The following is a 19,928-nucleotide window of genomic DNA, read 5'->3' as shown; positions in this document are numbered from 1 at the left end:
AATGAACTGGGTCTAAAAGGTTTACTGGTTCTTCCAGCAACTCAAAGAAAAATTCAGAAAATTTGACCACTTTAATATTCTAATGTAAATTCAATAACTAGAGCTGCCATCTCATTCTATAATTATGATGAACCTTAGTAACCCAGGAAAAGGTAGATCAAACAAACATCACAAACTATTTTTTTTAATAGGCAGAATTCCATAAAATAGTGTTTCTCAAAATTCAAGGATCAAGAAGACTGTTATCCAGATTGGATCGTAATTTGTTAAAAAATTATGGGTTCAACAAATTAGAATTGCACAAAATAATGTATGCCAAAATTCAAGGATTGGGAAGACTTTTATTCAGATTGGGTCAAAATCAGCCCAAGATTCACAAAGTAAAACCAAGATTCTAAATTTTACAAAAACCTGAAGTTTCAGGACCAGTCCTTTTTTTTTTGGCTCATCAATGAAACAGCACTGCTGAAAAAGCCAATCCACCAACCCCAGTGTGAAGAATGTTCATTTTCAGGGTGATCCATACCAAAGCTTCTCAATCCAATGATGGTTTGGATGAAAAATCTTAAATTGATTGAGAAGGGTAAAGCTCCCATCATATTGTCCAGCACATGCCCCACTCAACAACTGTTTAGACTCTTGGGACTACAACATTGGTTAATCTAGTGATAAACAATGGTAACAGCATTTCTGCGAGGATCTGTATTGGCATAAATTAAAACACATAAGCGTACGCAAGTTGCATTTTTCAGTGCTAGAATTAACAGAAAAGCTAATCATACTAGTGAGTGCTAATAAGAATATCCTTTAACTTGTATAATGAGGAAAGATGAATAAAAAAACATCCACTTGTCAATGATTTCACACAGAAAATTAGTTTCTGAATTCTTACATTTTTTGAAAAAATCAGTGTGACTAGCCCAGAGGGTTGATTCAAAATCTTCTCATACTTATCAAGCAGAGTGGAAATTCTAGAGTGCCAACAAAGCCAAACCTGCAATGGACAAAGGTAATGATTCTTTTACAAGCTGAAAATTATCTTCAGGAAAAAAAAAGGAATCTGGAACCATAACACTAGTTTGAAAATGTTGAAACCACCACATTAAAAGAAATTACCATGAAGACCCACCAAAGTTGGTGTGGCTTGATCAAAGTTGATAGGAGTGAATATTATTACACCACCTCAATAGCATTTAGAGTTGTGGATGACATCTACTTGCATAACCATTTTTATACTTTCAACCTTCCATTTGCAATCATTTTTTCTGCTACCACCGGAAATGACTTTTCTGACTTCCTCCTCTTCTGTGCCCACTTGGGTCCATAAATTGCCAAATGAGTCCGACCAAACCGTCGGTCAGCTATCTGCACGTTCATATAGTGAATCAAAAACACATCAAATAAGCAGATATCATTTTACCCAAATATACAGAATCAAATTATATTGCAGAGTAGAAATCAAATCTCTAGTCATTTAATCTGCTAAATGAAAATATCAATCAACTTCATAAGTAAGCCAACATTTTATTTTATACATGAGCCACTCTAGTAGAGGAAAATTTACTGTGCCTGGTCTGAATCTTTGAATTTAACATCCATGTGAACATAGAAATATGTAGTGAAAAGAGTTACCAATTCATCTTTCTGCTACTTATATTTGATGCAAGCAGACAAAGAAATGGTTACATGAAATACCTTCACAAGGCATCCACATGAATCCAGCATGTCAATTCTTAAAGGATACTCGACCACCTAGATGATGGAAGTAAGATCAAAAGAACTCAGCAAAAAACATACACAAATAAAACCATGTGAAGTAGTCAATGGAAATTACACCTTACAATACAGGTATCTTAAGCTGAGCATTTAAAGGAAATTACAACTTACTATGAAGGTATCTTCTCCAACTAAGGCTGAACTTGAGATTTGACCCATCAATACCTCATAATCCACTTCTGTATAGGGAGGGGTAACACTAATATAATCAAATGATTGATCTTTACCTACACAAAACCAAGTCTTAATTTGTAAAAATGGGGCATGAGAGAAATTTGATTATAAATGTTAGGAGTTAGATATTAGACAATTGTTGTTTTATTGGTGCTCTTTGTATACTTCCTATGTATTTTGTTGCGCTCTTTCTTTGACACTTATTTATACTATCTCATCATTACTTATCAAAAAAAGGTATTAGAAATTAGAGAAGAAAATAAATTTAACATTCAGTAGTTTTATTTATTTTTTTCACTCAAACAACATCATTATTTTCTTAGTTCTATTATTTATCTTTGGATATTTGTCATCGAACAAAATGACAAGTGTCAAAAACATATTTATGCACTTTAAGGATCAAGATGCCTTTTTTACAAGCCATTGTAAAGCTGATACAGAATTCATAGTTCATAACCAATCATGTGTTTATTAGGAGTGACATGTCATGATCAATGATATTAAGATCAGTATCTTTTTTTGACTATCAAGCACTCGTCCATGGTTCTTCAACACACACACACACACACACGCACACATCTAGATTTTGAAGTTGCCACGTTGCATCTTTCCTTATCTGTGTTAAAGCTTGATGTTAGAGCCTACGAGAAAAGCCTAATAATTAGAGCCAAATATTAAAAGTAGAGGTTAATGTCCCTATTGGATATCTTGGCTACTCATAGTTCAGGCCCTTAAGGTCATTGGTGAGATGAAGTCCATCAGTATCAGTCACAAAGTTGTACACCATCAAGAATTTTAGCCAGGCTGTACTAGATTGCAGGTTAACAAGAAATGGCACCCACTGCATTAATGATAAGACTACTCCTTGTCCATGAAGCCTTCAGTATGTTGAATTCCACCTTTTATTTTTTGATAGGCTTTGTTGAATTCTACTTCTAAATCAAGTTAGACTTCTAGGTATGATAGAATGGCAAGATGTTTGGATTCCGTCTAGTCTGTAAACAAATTGATAAGCTTTCAGACACAATTGCTAAGCATGAAGGATTTATCATATTGCAGATATTCAATTGTTTATATACTAGTAAATGACAGCATTTCTGCCAATCCAGGCAAATCAAATTGTGTTGCTCCTAGCATGCAGGCTATATGACAACTGGGTGGATTATTAAAGTGAATCTCCAAAAGCATTATTATGGGACCGTATTGTGCACAATGAATTAAACACCCTGGATTTTTTTTTTTTTTTTTTTTAAATAAGGGCGGGCCCCTATCTTTTAATATACTTTGACCATTATAAAACAGAAACACAAACACACATAGCATTGAATATTAAGTAAAATATAGCATATACCTACAAACTGCATTGCCCGTTCCAAGAAATTTTCAACACGCACGGTATGAATAACTGAAACGTCAAGAAACCCAGTCCACTCTAAATTTGGCCGCAGAACATCTGACACAACCCAAGGGTCCATCTCGACAAAATGTACCTGGGAATTGCAAACAGAGGCAGACGTATGAGTACAAATTCAGAAAAAGTGATATGGCAAGAAAAACCATGAAAAACAAAAACGGCATCCTAGTTAAGAAACTTATTGCAAGTGCTATCCCTCTGTTTGGTTCACAGAAAGAGTGGGGGAAATGAAAATAAAATGCTTAAATCGCCATAAAGCCATTTTTAAGCAATTTCCTTTCCTTTGACCTCTACTTTTCCGAGAGCCAAATGAAGTCTTGTGCCAAAGGTACAAATCCAAGTTCAGAAAATATAGTAAGGCTTACTCAAATCTTTTTCAGATGCAAGTATTATTGTCTCAGAAAATCATGAAGAAACATCATAATTCAAAGTATTAAAAAAATATTTAATAAGTTAGTAGTCTGTTATTTAACCTCAGAACATCCACGGCTAAGAGCTTCAATCCCAACAGATCCTGTACCACTATACAAGTCTAACCAGCGCCCAGGCCTCAAAGATGCAGGACAGCCACCAGCCACCTAAACAAACCAGAACAACTAATTTATTTTTCAATAATTAAAGAATAATTCTTTTCAGCGTCAAAATTAACAAGTAAAATTTCTAGATTTCATATCAATTCTAGACATCAATAAAAAAATTATAGCCTTTATAAAATATTTTATTGTTCACAGAACATAGATATCACTAGAGACAAAGATAACTATTGCTTTTTGATGGATTAGAGACAAAGATAACTATCACCTGCAAAATATCAAAGGCTGCACCTTTTACAACTTCCATCATTGGACGAACATCCATGCCCTTTGGTGAGAGCAACTTCTTTCTTCGAGCCTTTCCTCCAAGCACCTACAATGGTCAATACGATGATAGGTATGGCATTTTTAAGAGAAAGAAACACCAATTATCTAGAAAAAATGGAGCGAGATAGAACCATGATGAATTTCTCTTCTTCAAGTGAATCTTCAAGCAATGTAAACCTAAATACAGTTGACTATGTATAACATATATCTTCACATTTTGGAATAACAGTAAGTAACTCATAATTAGACATTAAAGCTAGGTCTTTCTAGATGGATCATCATACTATGTTAATTTTGTTAACTATGGGTCAAATGACTAGTGCATTAGCTTCAAAACCTACCCTGTATTTTGAGATTCCCACTAATCCTTCTCTTGCTTGTTATCATTGTGATTGAACTTTCATTAGAAATCAAAAATCAACAGTAGCCATTATAGCTCTGATATTCTTGCATTAATGTCACAAACGTTGTTTCTTTTCACCAATATCCATAAAAAAAAAATAAAAGGCAATACCTGAAGCAATTTATGAGTTGTCCTCGGTGGCTTTGGATCCTCTGGTGAGACTTGCTTTCCTTTTCCCGTCTTTTGGAGTTCCTTTCTCCTCCTAGTCGTCTACAAGACCAGAGAGAGAGAAAAAAAGCCCAAACATCAGCAAAATTATCCTATGTTTGAAAATGTAGGAAAACAAAAAATCCGAGCAAACGAAAACCTATTTCTTGCATTTTCAAGATTGAGATAGAAAAAAAAAAAAAAGGCCAAAATCTTCTTTCCCTTGTGATTTTCTATAAGTTTATAAGCTATAGAAAAGAAAATTTGAGCACCAAGCAGAGAGAACCTTGGGAGAGGGTTCTGATACAAACTCATTGGCATCATAACCGTATCGTTCAAGCAACAGCTTCTTCTCCTCGTTCGCCAATCCATCCTCCGATTCTGAAAAAAAACACATAAGATGATAAGACACGGCTCAATTAGCCTCCTTTTGGCTCTCAGTAAAAGAATAGAAAAGGACCAAAGAAAGAGTTTTAAAAGGACTCCTTTCTTCAGTAGTCCCTATCATTTTCCTTTCCTTTCCGGAGAACCAAACAGAAATGAGAAAAAAAACACAGGGCATTCAGAAAAGGGCGAACTCACTGCAGGACAAAATGACAACGGACGGTTTTCGAGTGGTCGTTTTGCGGAAGATGCTGAAGAGAGGTAGATCGGGAGAGGAAGAACTGAGATTGGTCCTGATGTTGATAAGTAAAGGAGAGACAATTGCAGACGACGAAACTGCCATTAGGGAAAGGATTGAGCAGCACACACCGCAGAGAAAAATTTCATGCGATAAAGCGATTTCTACAAAAACGTGTTATTACTTATCAGGAGAAATCTTATTGCAAATTGGGCTAGAAATAAATTGGGCTGAGATCAGCAGCCCAGCTCGAGACTTAAGACTCGGGCTGAGAGAATGGGCTCGGGACCCGAGTGGAAATGAGCGGAGCTCTGCAGCAATACTCAATTCTACTATTTTTCACATGTCAAATAGTGCGTATAACCTTTTTTTCTTTCTAATTTTTAAATGCATAAATACATGAAAATACGTCCGAAATTACGAATCTATTTTATAATTATTTTTTAAAATAATTCTAAAAAATAGTTTTTAAAAACAATTTTTAAAAATTGTTCTAAAAGTTCTTTGATTTGTATAAAATAAAAATTTGTTTAAAATCTAAAATGTTTTAATATTTTTAAATATATTTTAAAAATAATTTTATATTTAGTATTTTATTTTTAATTATTTTATATATTTGTATCATGATACTTGTATCATTATTTTTTAAAATAATTTTAAGAAAATAAATGAAAATAATAAAAAAGAACTAAAATATATTTTCTAAAAAGTAAAAACACTATATTTTAAAATAATTTTTTATTATCATAGGGATTTTTTATATTTTTTTTGTTTTGAAAAACAAAAAATTATTTTCAAAAATAGTTCCCAACAACCCTATAATTCCACAAATTTGAAATTTTTTTTCAATAAAAAATTTCATTATATATACATATGGCCTCCATTATGTTACTATAAAATTCATTTTCACAATGAAAAATATTTTTAAAAAATTACATGAAATATTCAATTCTCTTATTTAATTTATCATAAATTAATTAAAAATCTATATATTTTCAAATATTAAACCAATTTTTATTTTTTTTCTGTCTTTTGTTTTTTTATTTATTTTTTCTCAAAATTTTCATGCATCTAATTATGAAAACAGTATCGACGTCATGGGATTTCCTTGGGTATTTTACTTTTGAATGAAAATTGATTGGAAACTGACCGATCATTTCCTCAACAGTGCCCTCTTTGACAAATTCAAAAGGGAACCAGACCCACTCTCTGTTCGGTAACTCCTCCTTTATTGCATCCACACCTTAAAATCCGTGTGTGCACTCCCGCACGTGCAGTAACTTTTAACGCGTTCAAGAATAAGACCACACTTCTATTTTCACACGCGGCCTCACACGCTAGTCCTGAGCCCCACGTGGCACGCCAAGCAAGGTCGGCGAGGGCGCGTGTGATTACAGTCAAGGGAGGGGAAGAGGTACAACCAGAAGCGGCCACGTGGTAGTGGAAGGTGAACACATGGGCCCACACGGACCCGCGGGTGAAGGTGGCGTACGCCAACATCTTCAGTGTTTTCCTGTATTTAATAATCATACTAATAATAAAGACTGTATAATTTCGAAGCCGAGAGATCTGATATGATATCATAATTTATATATATTTTTTGTAGTTTATCGGATGATAAAGTGAGTGGGAATTAATCTATAGGAGTTGAAGAGTGACGTCTCCGAATTCTGAAGCTTCGATCTCTGTGAGAGGGAAGGCACCACCATGGGAGGTTGCGGTTCGAGGCCGGAGGGGAGTGGAAGAAGAGGTGGTGGATTGGGGCTGTCGAAGAAGAATCGGAAGCGAATAAGGGTAATCAAGAGGCGGTTTTTGCTTAGGAAGCTCGACAAGGTCGGTGATTCTCGCACGCCCGATGGTTCTTCCGCAAATCCGACTTTTCAAGGTACTGATCGTTGATTTTTCTTTCATTTTTTTGGTTTTTGGTAAGCTTAGGTTTTTGAATTGACGGTGGGGGTTCTGTTATTAGATTTTGGGATGATTGATTGATAATTGGGACTGGGAATTTACTGGGTTGAATGGCCTGCATTGTTAAGATATGTTTTGTACGAAAGGATTTCTCTTTCCAATATCCTACCGACATTGTTTTAGGTTTTTAGTAGTTGGTATTGTTTGTCCTGTAAATTTTAGTTCATTATAGTTTTGTTTTGGGGGTTCTAGTGTAATGAAGCCTGGATTTCTCTAATACAAATTACTTTAATTTTGTTGGATGAAGTTTTGCTGCGTGTTTATTATTTCACAAAGTTGCTTAATGCTTACATGATCTATTGAGTCATAATTTGATTTCCATTTGATGGTGTGAGCAGTATGCGCGGAGGAGGTGTGGTTCGATCCAGTCATGGTTTTTGAGTCTGACTTGGATGATGATTTTTATAGCATTCAGGAGGGTAAGTTGTAAGGAGTATTTACAATCGATTGAAAATGGTGCTTAATTTTCAGTGTGTAGGTAATGGGGTGTATTGATTTGCATTATACATGATTTGGATTATGTGCAGATGTCTTCTCTCCCACTAATCCCGCACGTGCATCTATATCAAGTATTTCATCCCCAAGAGCTTGTACACACAAAAACTACAATGCCTTTGTTCCTTGCATCCCTCCCTCTGACCAGCAACTAAAAGCAAAGGAACCGATAGTCGAAAATTCAGAAGAGTATGTTGTTGGAGAGGTTTCCAAGAATGGAGGCACCCTGTTTTTGGCATCTAAAGATGCTGATTCGGTGTTAAAATCTGATGATCCTCAGAATGAGGTGAAGAAGCCAGTCTTCCTAGATGAAATATCTATAGTCTGCGTGGATGAAAGTGGCAAAGAAAATGAAACAGGGGTGTTGGACAATTGTGGACTTCTTCCAAATAACTGTTTGCCTTGTCTTGCGTCGGCTGTCTCCTCGGTTGACAAAAGAAGATCACTAAGTCCCAGCCACCCTATTGCAAGGAGAAAACCATCTCTGAAACTTTCCTTTAAACGGAGAGAAGGTCATGCTACTCCCCCATTATGTGAGTCTCACCTGCCTTTTTTGTCATTAATGCCTAGTTCCATATTTATTTATTTTCCATTATTTTTGTACACTACAATTTCTGTTACTTTTGGCTCTGTAGTGATTAATTTTTTAATTCAACTGTTAATTGATGAGAGAGACATTGGGTAGATCACAGATGCCTTGTTTGACATCAGCTCCTATTTATTCCAAAGCTGTCTGAACACACGTAAAATTATGAAATCATTACCAATTCTTAGAACCTTATTTGCTATCTCTTTGTAAGGTAAAACCTATTGACCATGCTTGACATTGAAAGCTCTTTTGCTAATCATTTATACACCTATTTGTTTGTTGACCGGACAGTGACCAAATGAAAAATAAAAGACTAAAAGCCTAAATCATGATAAGCTTTTTCTTTAGGCAACAGGAGGGACCTTTTTTTTTTTTTTTTTTTTGCGTCTTTTCGTCTTTTCAGTTGAACCTTGTGCCTTCCATTTTAACTTCAAGTAATTTGATTAGATAGGAGATGAATGACCTGACATTATTAGCATTTAGCAGTCATAGTAGTAGGATTGCTGTATGCTTTATGATTATTATCTGTCTATAAGACCATTGAGCATGGAGCCTGTCATTGATCTGTATGTATATGTCCATTCTACTGGATGCTGCTATGAGAGTTCCTACATATATATGCATTCTGATTCAAATTTGCCTATCTCCCAACTCTCCTGTATTTCAGGCTTAATTCCTTCAAATTGCATTGATTATTGGGATTCCATGTGCCACAAAACCAGCTAATGTACATGTTGTCCTTTTGTCTCAGTTTCGCCCAAGGCACTTCTGCAAAGACCTTTAGCCGGTTCACAAATTCCATTCTGCCCACCAGGGAAGAAAATGTCTGATTCTTGGTCAACTCTTGAGCCAAGCACTTTCAAAGTTCGGGGACCGAACTATCTTAGGTGAGAACACGGTTTCCAATTGATTTATGTTCTCTTATCAATATTTAAGCATCATGATGATATACAGTTACATGGATGGATTGTGCATCAGTTTTCATTCTCAACATCTGTATTTCATCCCCCATCCACCTTCGTTCAATATTTTATGTACTCTTAATTTTGTTGGCAGGGATAAAAAGAAAGATTTTGCTCCAAATTATGCTGCATTTTATCCTTTTGGCTTTGATGTCTTCTTGTCACCACGGAAAATCAATCATATTGCTCGTTTTGTGGAACTTCCTGCTGTAAATTCATCAGGAATACTTCCTCCTATTCTTGTTGTAAATCTTCAGGTATTTCAATCTTCCCCTTTTCTATGCTGAAATTTCGCCCTAGTGTTATTTCCCATTGGAATTGGTTGAATCTTCCAACTTATGTCCTATTTACTATATGTAACCTTTTTGGGTTTACTAAATGATGTCCATTACTTGTGAGAATATGTTAGAAACTAGTGAAATCATTGTTAACCATCTGTTTTATGGTCCTAATATATTCTCTAAGATGGACATTTAAGTATCTATTTTCTCCCTTATTCTGCATGAATAGAGGAGTTGTTTGGAAATATTTTTAATGATGTAAATTTCCTTTTACAGATACCATTGTATCCTGCCTCGATCTTCCAAAGTGAAAATGATGGAGAAGGAATGAGTTTTGTGTTGTACTTCAAGCTATCTGAAAGTTTCTCTAAAGAACTTCCACTTCATTTCCAAGAAAATATCAGAGTAAGGACTCATTTGTAGCTTTCTGCTTTTGATATTTGCTGTGAGTTTGAAAAGCACAGTTTTTAATACAGCAAAAATACTTAAAATGAAAATTTATCCATGTGGATGGTTCCTGAGAAGCTGCTCTTTATTTCAGAAAGGCTTATAGCTCTATTTATTGTCCACAGTTTATTAATTAGTTTGTGTCCTTGTTTCTTTCCATCACAGAGGTTAATTGATGATGAAGTAGAGAGGGTAAGAGGTTTTGCTGTCGATACAATTGCACCATTTAGGGAAAGACTAAAGATATTGGGCCGACTAGTAAATATGGAGGATCTTCATTTGAGTGCAGCTGAGAGGAAGCTAATGAATGCCTACAATGAAAAGCCTGTTCTATCACGTCCTCAACATGAGTTTTACTTGGTAAATTTTGGTCCAACTTTTCATAGATCATTAATATAATTTGTACCATTTTCTAAAAAACAAAAATCATTGCATTTGAATTTCACATGGGATTAAACGACACTAGTGCATATATAAATATGTATATGTGCTTTACATAATTTTTCTGGAAACTCTTACAGGGGGAAAATTATTTCGAGATTGATTTGGACATGCACAGATTCAGTTACATCTCTAGGAAAGGTTTTGAAGCATTTCAAGACAGATTGAAGCACTGCATCTTAGACTTTGGCCTGACCATTCAGGTAACTTCTGAACCCAGTTCCCCTCAGCAACACTGATCTTTTGTCCCTCTTAAAACTTATCTATCCATGCCCATCTTACATCCTCTTACAATTTTTTAACAGGGAAACAAGGCAGAAGACTTGCCAGAAAATATATTATGTTGCATGCGATTGAATGAGATTGACTACGCTAACCACAACCAACTCGGTTGTTGACTCAAGAACCTGATAATCCTTTACAAGTGCTGAACAAATCAATAGTTCTTCTTTTTCCCCTTCCTGATAATCCTTTACAAGTGCTGAACAAATCAAGAGTTCTTCTTTTTCCCCTTTTCTTTTGGCCTAATTTGTATGTCCGGAATCAATTTTGTAACCTCTGAATTTAATTTGTATAGCAATAATGACCAAAGCTAAAAATCATCTTTTCTTCTATTAATGATAATCGACATATTCTCATTTTTTGTGGTTGTGAACTTTCTCTTTCATTCGAGTTGGATGTATTTTTACCAAAAAAAATTGTGTTGGGTTGCAAAATGCCGTTCTTAAGCTCAGGCATGAGTCGATCAGATTATAGTTCGAAAGTTCGAATCAGAGCATCATATTGGGTGTAATATTCATAATGGTTAAATGTCATAAAAAGTTTAGCCTATCTTCATTGGATATTAGTTGCTTTTCAAATAAGAGGATCAAAACTCAATCCAAAGTTTAGTTTTAAATTTTGTGTCAATCCAAGCATTGTGTTTGTGTGAATGAACATTCCCTGGAACTCCCTCTCTTTTAGAAGGATGAGAGTTTCATAATTCAGATTTTTAACTTCCTTCCAAGTTATCCATTGCCTGCATGTTCATTCCCAAACTCATTAATTAGCCTGTATCCTCTCCCATTTTGAAAATTCAAGAGTAACCCTTTGTGGATGGGAAAGACAGGCATTTATGGTAATTTTCAGATCCTGAAGATACAATCTATAACGTAATTTTCTTGCCTGCAGAAACATTTTAACCCTGGATCGCAGGCTTTGTCGTAGATTCAGCTGAGCATTACAAAAAATGAAACAATGAAGAACATGTTTGAAATGGTAATAAAGCCAATTTGGGAGACTATTTTCAAATGTTAAAATTTAAAATAATCATATTAAGTCACACTTTCCAACATGGGGAAGTAACGTAACTTCAACGAAGGAGATTTCTCTACCGGCGACATTGTGATTCACCTCCATTTTCATGTTTTCTACCAAATGCAACCCGAGAATATTGGTTTAAATTTAACATGCTCCCATTTAAAATTTTCCAGGAAAAACTCACCGAGAAAATATGGAATAAGAGGCAAGTAAATACCAGAAAACATGAAATAAGTTTGCATGAATACAAACGCTGCTGATCTAAAACAAACGAAAAAGGAAAAGAGGGAGTGAGAAAGAAGAAAGACATAACCCAGAACTCTACACAGATGATGGCAAGAAACCAAGATACAAAGGATTTTCAGGGGGTCCGAGTCCCAATACATCGCCCGAAAACAGCTGAGAATGCACACCTTTGACCCTTGTCTCGAGAATTAGAAGGTGGGGGGGTTGAATTCCCAGACCGTGAACGGGGGGTCTGATTCTCCATTTCCTGGAATGTCACCTCCTGCCTTTTTCTGGTAGCCATGGCTGCAGCCTGCGGCACATCAGCCTTTTGCCCTATTGCCTGAAACTGGTTGTCCCAAATGCGGCCGGAGGAGCCCTGTCGGCGGAAGGAAACGGATGATCTCTCCAAAGTATTCATGACTGATGAATGAATACTGCTCTCTGCAAAGTGTGTCTATGCTTCTCTCGGCGTGTCCTCCATCTATTTCTTCTATTTTTTCTTATTATCTAACTAACTTAACCGTTTTTGTTTAAGGCTGTTTGATTTCTGCCATTTTGTGGTCGGCTAGCACGTCAAGGACTGCCAGAATTTGTTAGGAAGATATCCTAGTATATCTTGGATTAATCTCTCAAATTTATCCATAATTAATTCCCCTAATTATCGATTAACAGGATAAGGAGGTGGAATCGGATCTAAAAATCCTATTCTCCCGCATCTAGGATGGGAGAAGGCGTCATTAATACTATAATTAACAATTAACAAGATAACCCGGATAGGTGAAATTAAATGGTCCATGGGATTGGAATCTTATAACATTTTCTATCTGAATCTTTTATCTTGAGAGCCCAACATAGATATAAGCCAAACTAGGAATAAGAAAAGATTCAGAAGGTGGGTTATAGGTATGTTTTTATAAATGTATCTTATCCTATGCTTTTTAAGTTGTTTTATTCTGCTAGGAAAGACGCCCTTCAGTGCTGGTGATGTCGTGATGACATGCCTTTTCTTTGATGATCTCACTGTAATAATCCCCTTTTTTCATTATGAAAATGACCTATTTTATTAGAATATTGATAGACCTTACACTCCATAATTTACTAAATGTAACTGGCTGATCTAAGACGAAAGACTATCTCCATTTCATGCTGAATTGTTAGCTACATTGAACAACCCTGGAACTTTCCCCAGTGTAAGAGCTAGAAAACTTGCAATTTAGATACTCAAGTAATCAAAGGATTCACCCAAAAGTTCGGGCAATTTGGCACGCATCTCGCTGTCTCGGTCCAAGATGGATTCAACAAATGAACTTGCAGGAGATGAAGAAGCTTTGTGGGAGTTTCCCATGTCATCTCCAGTAGTTGCACCATACTGAAATGCGTTGGAATCCTTGTATCCAAGTCCATTAAACTTGCAGTAGGGGAACTCATTTTGTGTTACAAGTGAAGGGCTAGTTGATGAGAAGGTCCCCCGGGGATCACACTCTTCTTGTTGCTGCAAATCAGTGGGAAGAAAAGGGTCTCCGAGAAGAAAGTCATTCCAGCTGAAGGGAGAAGATGGTGTAAACTGAGCCTGAGATGGTTGGCAAGGGAAGGATTGGGGTGAGCTCAGTTGGGTGACGTTAGAACAAGAAGAAGATGAGGATGAAGACGAGGGGACTTCACTGAAGAAATGTGGTTGGACAGTTTCTTGGTTGAGAACCTGGAATTGCTCTACCAATGGCTTAAGGTCATTCATGTTGGTGTATGAAAGTCCTGACACTGATACTGATGCGTTGTTCAGGCCCCTACTGAAGGACCCCATTCGTGTTGCGGTGTTGGGGAGACCACTGATGTTGCCATAGTCAGTAAGGATTTGGGAAAAGGGCTTATGGGTTACAGGATCAATGCCCATCTTCGTGAGCTTCTTCCTCAGCTTAGTATTCCAGTAGTTTTTCACATCATTGTCTGTTCTTCCAGGCAATTCCTTTGCAATCAAAGACCACCTGCATCTCAGTATGAGAGAGAGAGAGAGAGTCATTATACTTCCACTAGTAACACAAAATAGGCTGTTAAACAGTTGTTTGTGGTAATCTACATTTCACTTAAAAATGGAGGAAAAAAGGCTCCTGAAATTCAGCTGGAGGCCCAATGATTAGGAACCATGTTTTCACAGCAAATCCCCATCCCATCCCCCTCTCCCACACAGAAAAAAAAGGGAGACAATGTATATACAAAGAAAAATGCCAGATCCCCAACAAGATTTGATCTGTATCACTGAAGTTGTTTGAGAAGAAATTGAGATAAGTACTCCAAAAAACATCATTTTTCATGTATAGATAAATGAAAGACAACACCCACCGGCTACCTATAGCTTTGTGTAGGTTAACAATAAGGTCTTCTTCTTGGGGTGTGAAGCTGTCATGCTTGAGGTCAGGCCTCAGGTAGTTAGTCCACCTTAGCCTACAACTCTTTCCACATCTATTGAGTCCTGTACTCATGCAATGCAAATCATTGGAATATTCTACATATTATGAAACATAAACTGCCGTATCAAAAAGGAAAAGAGTCTCAAAAATGAACCTGCTTTCTTGGGGACCAGTGTCCAGTTACCAATTCCATGTTTGGATACATATGCCAGTATCTTTGCATCTTCCTCGGCTGTCCAGAGGCCCCTCTTGACGTTCAATTTGTCACAACAAGGAGGTCTCACCATTGCCAGAGATGGGGTCGAAGGAGGCTGGAGGGGGTGAAGTATTGGTTGATGTAATGGTGATGCAATTGCAGAGAGCTTCATTTAAAGTTTAAACAAAGTGAAGAGGCAAGAAAAGCATGGAAATGGCTCCCATTTAACCACAATTGATGCATGATTATTATCACAAAACGGTTTGACATGACATCACAAAATAATGCATGGCTCTCTCTCTCTCTCTCTTGCTTGGCTCCAAGAGCATTGCAGTCAGGTTCAAATGGGGTGAGATATTTAGTTATAATTTGTATTAGAATTAACCGACTCTGGACTCTCACTCGTGTCTGAGCAAGCCCTTCTTTTAATTTTTAGTGCATGGACATGCACAATGCCCCTTTCTTGAGCACAAACCATCACAAAAGGGCCATCAAAGAAGTTTTAAGTTTGTCTACTTCTCTGAGGAATATAGAGCAAATAAGAGAAAATATTCAGATTTTGAAAGACCCTTGTAGCCTTCTTCAAAACAGGTAATTGGGTAGGCACATAAAGAAGCACCCTTCATAGATCAATTAGCTTGAATAGAATTTAGTCATCAAGGTACAATGTCATATTAACTGTGCAAAAAGACCATGAAATGTTGCAGAAGTTCATTCAGGATAGCTCAAAGACATGTGCCACAGTACAACACAACTCAGCTTTGCATACAAAACTAAAAAGGATTCCTACGATGAGCACACTCCACAACTCTTTCGACAAAAGCCATCTGAATTCTCAGAGCCCACCATATAAACAGGGTTTTTTTCACACTCACCTACCGCAGCCCATTTAGGGCAGTGCTCATCCTCATCCACACATTCCCCTTGTGCTCCGCGCTTCGAAGGTTTATCAAAAGACCTCACATGGATCCACTTGGTTGCAGACCACTTCTCACCCGCAATAACAGGGCAACTTCCATGTAAGCTGCTTGGGTCTGTGGTTGCATCAGGATGCAGACTGAAGAACAGCAAGGCATCACCTTTCTTGGGGTTCACTGCAAGTACAGCAAATGTGAGCCATAACAGACTCTGAAAATGAAATACAGGGAGACCTTAAATCACAAAAAACTTGGGCGACAATGAAATGAAGAGTATAATAAAAGAAATGATATTAGACATGATATGCAACACTGTTCAAATATCTAATCCAGAAGGTTAAAAAGCCATTGCTAATACACAGGTTAAGAAAATCAAAGGGAGATTCCTGTAGACAAGCACCCCACTTTTTGTACAGCACTTGTAAATTATGCATCAGGGGTCTCCACTCAACAGAAATGGGCATTATCTGAGATATCTACAATGTCAAAAATGGGGATGACAAACCGACATTGAACGTCAAGACTTTGATGTGTTTTATTAAATGGATATCTATTTCTGCAGAAAAAGAACCCTAGGAAGCTCTTCAAGCAAGAGGACAAGCATTCATCTAATCAGAATGATTTTTCTGTATGGACAATCTAGAGCAAGGGCTACAACTTGCAGTGCATCCTGCACCACTGAATATGGCCAAAGCTTATATATCCATCACCCAGGCCTGGGATCTGAGGTCTACTGACCACTTTGCACGATCAAGAGACATCTAACCTATCTTACCAGTGTTTTAGAATTCCTTCCATCATTTTTCTATCCCCTTTCCTTCCACGACACTTCAGATTCTCATATTTCTTTTTATCCCGTTTCTTTTCCCAGTAATGCCCAAAACTACTTGAGATTTTCATATGTTTAGCCCATTAAATGTAACAGTTTCTCCTCTGTTCTTACCTTCTGATATTTTTAATGGAATTTGAACAGATGGATCTAAAATGATTCTCACAAAAGTAAGAAAACAAAATCTTGGGTTGTAAGACAACATTATGATTCTTATACCTGCATAACCCTTTTTAGCACAATCAGACCAGCTATCATCCTTTGGTTGAGAAAATCTTCCCTGTAGAAGACAAGTTATGTTAAATGACATGAGATAGGAGAGGAGACTGCAGACGAGTCCTAATATCATTAGAAATCATTTACCTCTGAATTGGGAAAAACTGTTTCCCCACCCTCCTCCACAGTAGCTAAATACATCAGTACAGTGGCAATTCGATGACCACCAAGTAGTTGATTAACCTTGTCATGAAAATAATCAAAATGCGGCTCATACTTTTCACCATTCTCATAGTGCAGTATTTGAATGGACTCGCCATTTTCTGATTAGAAGATCAAGTTCAAAAAAGAAGGAATAAGATGTTTTATATCCTTTATGATTTTAACAAATCAATTATAGAAATCAAAGGAGCTTACCTACTGGGAGAAAGGTCCAAGCAGCAATCCTTGCCTCGATATCGGCAACTATTTCATCCTTCACAAGGAGAACAATGAGACTGAATAAATCTTCCAAGTCCAAGAATTATCAGATAAATCCATCATAAGATCGTTCCATTACATTCATCATACAATGATGCTCATATATTGGCTTCACAGAAGCCTTTTGCATGCATGATAATTTTCAAAATCAATAAGTGGATCTAGTGCTTTGAACTGAGTTATTGACGGCAAAAAAAGCCATTTTAGTTTTCACTAACTACTTATAACAGACTTTTATCCAATTCAGGCATAAAAATAAAAGTCGGTTTTGCAATTTCGGCAGGAACACCCATTCTGTAGACAATCAATGTGCTGCAGAGGAAGTCTGAAAGGAAAAGCCTCTTGTGGAGAGTTTCATAAACTATTTTCTATAGAAAAGGAAAAGGTTCCAACCGGCATTCAATTCAAATGTGTGAATACCATACTACCTAGTAAGTGAAGCATGGCCGTTTTCTTCTTCCATCACCAAATTTTTTAGGGAACACTTCCATTTGTGAGAGGGTTTTGGTAACTATTTAAAATGGAATCACAAACTATGGCCACACCCAATAAGATTTGCTGTAACTTTGACATGTTTGTCAATCTCAATTGCTAGATGATTAATATCACGCTGATTAAATAGAATTCAAAAACCATCATCCTACACATTCTGTGACCAAAGAATCAAACATATAGGAGAGATTACCAACCTGGGCCTTTAGAAGGAACATGCCAGAGCTTGTTCGAACCTCACTCATTATACTCTTACCCGATTCATTGTCAGCTACCATTGACTTCTCCAATTTATCCTTAGCCTATTTCCCAAAAATTTAATCAAACAAAAAGTCAAAATACAAAATAAAATAGGTTCTCAATCAGAACAGTTATCCCCTAGCCCGTTGCTTGGTTGCTAAGAAAACCGAGGAAAAGAAGGAAACAGACTTTATGTTGTTTCAGATTCAGAGACGGACAACCCCATCTCACGTAAGCCCTCCAATTGTATCAATTTCAACCAAGAGCAAGCATTTTTGTTTTCTAGCGCCGCAAATAATGAAAATAATTCTGCTTTCTTTCCTCTTCGATATTTCCCACCAACCAAACCAATCATCAAGCTCCAATAATAAAATTTTAAAAAGAAAAAACATAAACAAAAAGAAATAGAAAATATAAAATCTTCTCGGACCAGTGTAATGAGATGATCACACTCTTCTTCTGATAAAAATCCCTTGTACAAGAAAGCCCTGTAAAGTCCCAAAACACCACCAAACCAACACAATCAACAAACCCAAATCAATGCAGACTCCAATTCAGTTCAAAGAGAGAATAAAAAGAAAAACCTGGGACGCCAAGAGAGTTGGGTCACTCGAGTAGGATCAAACCCAGAAGCAAAACCACGTGGCTTCAACCCAAGTACCGATCCACCCCTGAAAATCCAACGAATACAAACATGATCCCTGTTCTTCCAATAGGAAAACAAGTCTTAATGGAGAAGCAAGAGAGACAAACGTTTTCTTTTCTCCAACCCATCCTGGAAATTGCAGAGAAGAATGAGGAAAAAAGAGAAGAAAAACCAGCAAAAATGAGAGAAACTCCTGAAAATTCATTGAGAATTGAGAGGCGTGTAATGCAAAAGTATAGATAGAAACAGGGCTTCAAACTGGGGTTCTATTAAAATGATGGGAAGAAGAAGAAAATCTGCGATTCTGTGGGAGGTTTGGATGTTTTATTACAAGGATTCAAAGCAGCTGCAGAACTCAGAGTCCTTTTTCCACATTTATGACTTTTTAATGGGCGCCCACTGAGTTTGGCCTGGAAAAAAGGAAAATATTATATCATTTATTAAAAAAAATATTATATACTAAAAATATTTTTATAAGTTATGAAAATAATAAAATAAAATATATATTTTTAATTTGGCAAAGACTGAAAGGTATGATTTTTTTTTTTAGTGCAAAGTCAAATCAAATTTGAAGAGCCTTCTGTTGAAGAGTCAAAAGGGGAGGTTGACATAAGACTTGGACAAAGTATAGGCTTGTGTGGAAAACTCTAAATTCCAGGATTATTTTTTGAAATATAATTGTTTAAAATTATTTATTTATTTTAGACATTGAATAAAAATGTATTTTTTAAAGAGACGATTCCAATTTTAAGTTTAAAATTATATTTTCAAAAAATAATTATAATTGTATAAATTTAAAAATATATTTTTTAATTTTCATATTTTAAAAAATACTTTATTTTTTCAAAATCCCCCTAAATCTGCTTAAACACATGCTGAAGTGTATGTATATATATATATTAACCCAATTTTTGGTGCAGCTCTTGATATGGACCGATCTATGGGCCTGGTTAAAGGAAGACTTTCCCGGGCCCAAGACATGCCATAGGCCCACTTTCCCTCCTCTCAATCCTCCACTATATGATTTCATCGGCACAATTCCAAAAAAATTAACTAATAAAATTTTTCCAATCCCGAGAATTTTACCGCTTGTTTGTTGATATTTTTTAAAACTTGTTTTTAAATTAAAAAAATATATAATTTTTTAATGTTTTATAAACAAGCTTGATGGATATATTATTTTTTGGAAAAAAAAAAATCTATGCAATATTTTCTATTTTTTGTAATACTTTTTTCTAATAAAAAAAAAATGTTAAGATTATTTTTATAATGATTTACACCAAATCGTATAAATATTGTGTGGATATTGTTTACTTAAAGTCCAAATGATATTCACAATTTTAAAATACATTTAAGTCTTTATTCAAAATGGGATATCATAAACACCTCTACGTAAACACA

The 19,928-nt window shown here is 36.1% G+C and overlaps 4 protein-coding genes across 5 annotated transcripts; 1 reads left to right on the top strand and 3 right to left on the bottom strand.

Moving 5' to 3' along the window:
* Positions 1-1,116: 1,116 nt before the first annotated feature.
* LOC100261175 (uncharacterized) lies at positions 1,117-5,582 on the bottom strand. Of its 2 annotated transcripts, none has more exons than XM_002281465.4 (9): positions 5,357-5,582; positions 5,061-5,155; positions 4,739-4,837; positions 4,166-4,270; positions 3,838-3,942; positions 3,302-3,440; positions 1,888-2,003; positions 1,696-1,752; positions 1,117-1,365 (listed from the first exon to the last, which is right to left on the bottom strand). In XM_002281465.4, the coding sequence occupies exons 1-9, from the start codon at positions 5,499-5,501 to the stop codon at positions 1,231-1,233; spliced, it is 996 nt and encodes a 331-aa protein (XP_002281501.1). In that variant the 5' UTR covers positions 5,502-5,582; the 3' UTR covers positions 1,117-1,230. The 2 variants fall into 2 exon arrangements, with proteins under 2 accessions (XP_002281501.1, XP_059598501.1); XM_059742518.1 differs by having other exon boundaries at positions 1,888-1,955; positions 5,357-5,571.
* A 1,342-nt stretch (positions 5,583-6,924) lies between these two features.
* Positions 6,925-11,219, top strand: LOC100266380 (uncharacterized). Its single transcript, XM_002276083.5, has 9 exons — positions 6,925-7,281; positions 7,703-7,783; positions 7,892-8,392; positions 9,200-9,335; positions 9,505-9,667; positions 9,968-10,096; positions 10,304-10,498; positions 10,660-10,782; positions 10,885-11,219. The coding sequence occupies exons 1-9, from the start codon at positions 7,104-7,106 to the stop codon at positions 10,975-10,977; spliced, it is 1,599 nt and encodes a 532-aa protein (XP_002276119.1). The 5' UTR covers positions 6,925-7,103; the 3' UTR covers positions 10,978-11,219.
* Positions 11,220-13,224: 2,005 nt separating this feature from the next.
* On the bottom strand, positions 13,225-15,180 carry LOC100249216 (transcription factor MYB35). The gene is made up of 3 exons (XM_002276036.4): positions 14,666-15,180; positions 14,444-14,573; positions 13,225-14,088 (listed from the first exon to the last, which is right to left on the bottom strand). The coding sequence occupies exons 1-3, from the start codon at positions 14,877-14,879 to the stop codon at positions 13,320-13,322; spliced, it is 1,113 nt and encodes a 370-aa protein (XP_002276072.2). The 5' UTR covers positions 14,880-15,180; the 3' UTR covers positions 13,225-13,319.
* A 122-nt stretch (positions 15,181-15,302) lies between these two features.
* Positions 15,303-18,948, bottom strand: LOC100242241 (probable prolyl 4-hydroxylase 6). The gene is made up of 8 exons (XM_002281384.5): positions 18,635-18,948; positions 18,466-18,552; positions 18,312-18,369; positions 17,839-17,943; positions 17,087-17,144; positions 16,817-16,992; positions 16,673-16,733; positions 15,303-15,801 (listed from the first exon to the last, which is right to left on the bottom strand). Exons 1-8 carry the CDS (start codon positions 18,730-18,732, stop codon positions 15,494-15,496), a joined length of 951 nt encoding a protein of 316 aa, XP_002281420.1. The 5' UTR covers positions 18,733-18,948; the 3' UTR covers positions 15,303-15,493.
* Positions 18,949-19,928: the final 980 nt, after the last annotated feature.

This window comes from Vitis vinifera, chromosome 14 (assembly GCF_030704535.1).
Source record: "Vitis vinifera cultivar Pinot Noir 40024 chromosome 14, ASM3070453v1".
NCBI lineage: Eukaryota > Viridiplantae > Streptophyta > Magnoliopsida > Vitales > Vitaceae > Vitis > Vitis vinifera.
Note: the sequence above shows the minus strand (reverse complement) of the source record. Positions and strands in the feature narration are given on the sequence as shown.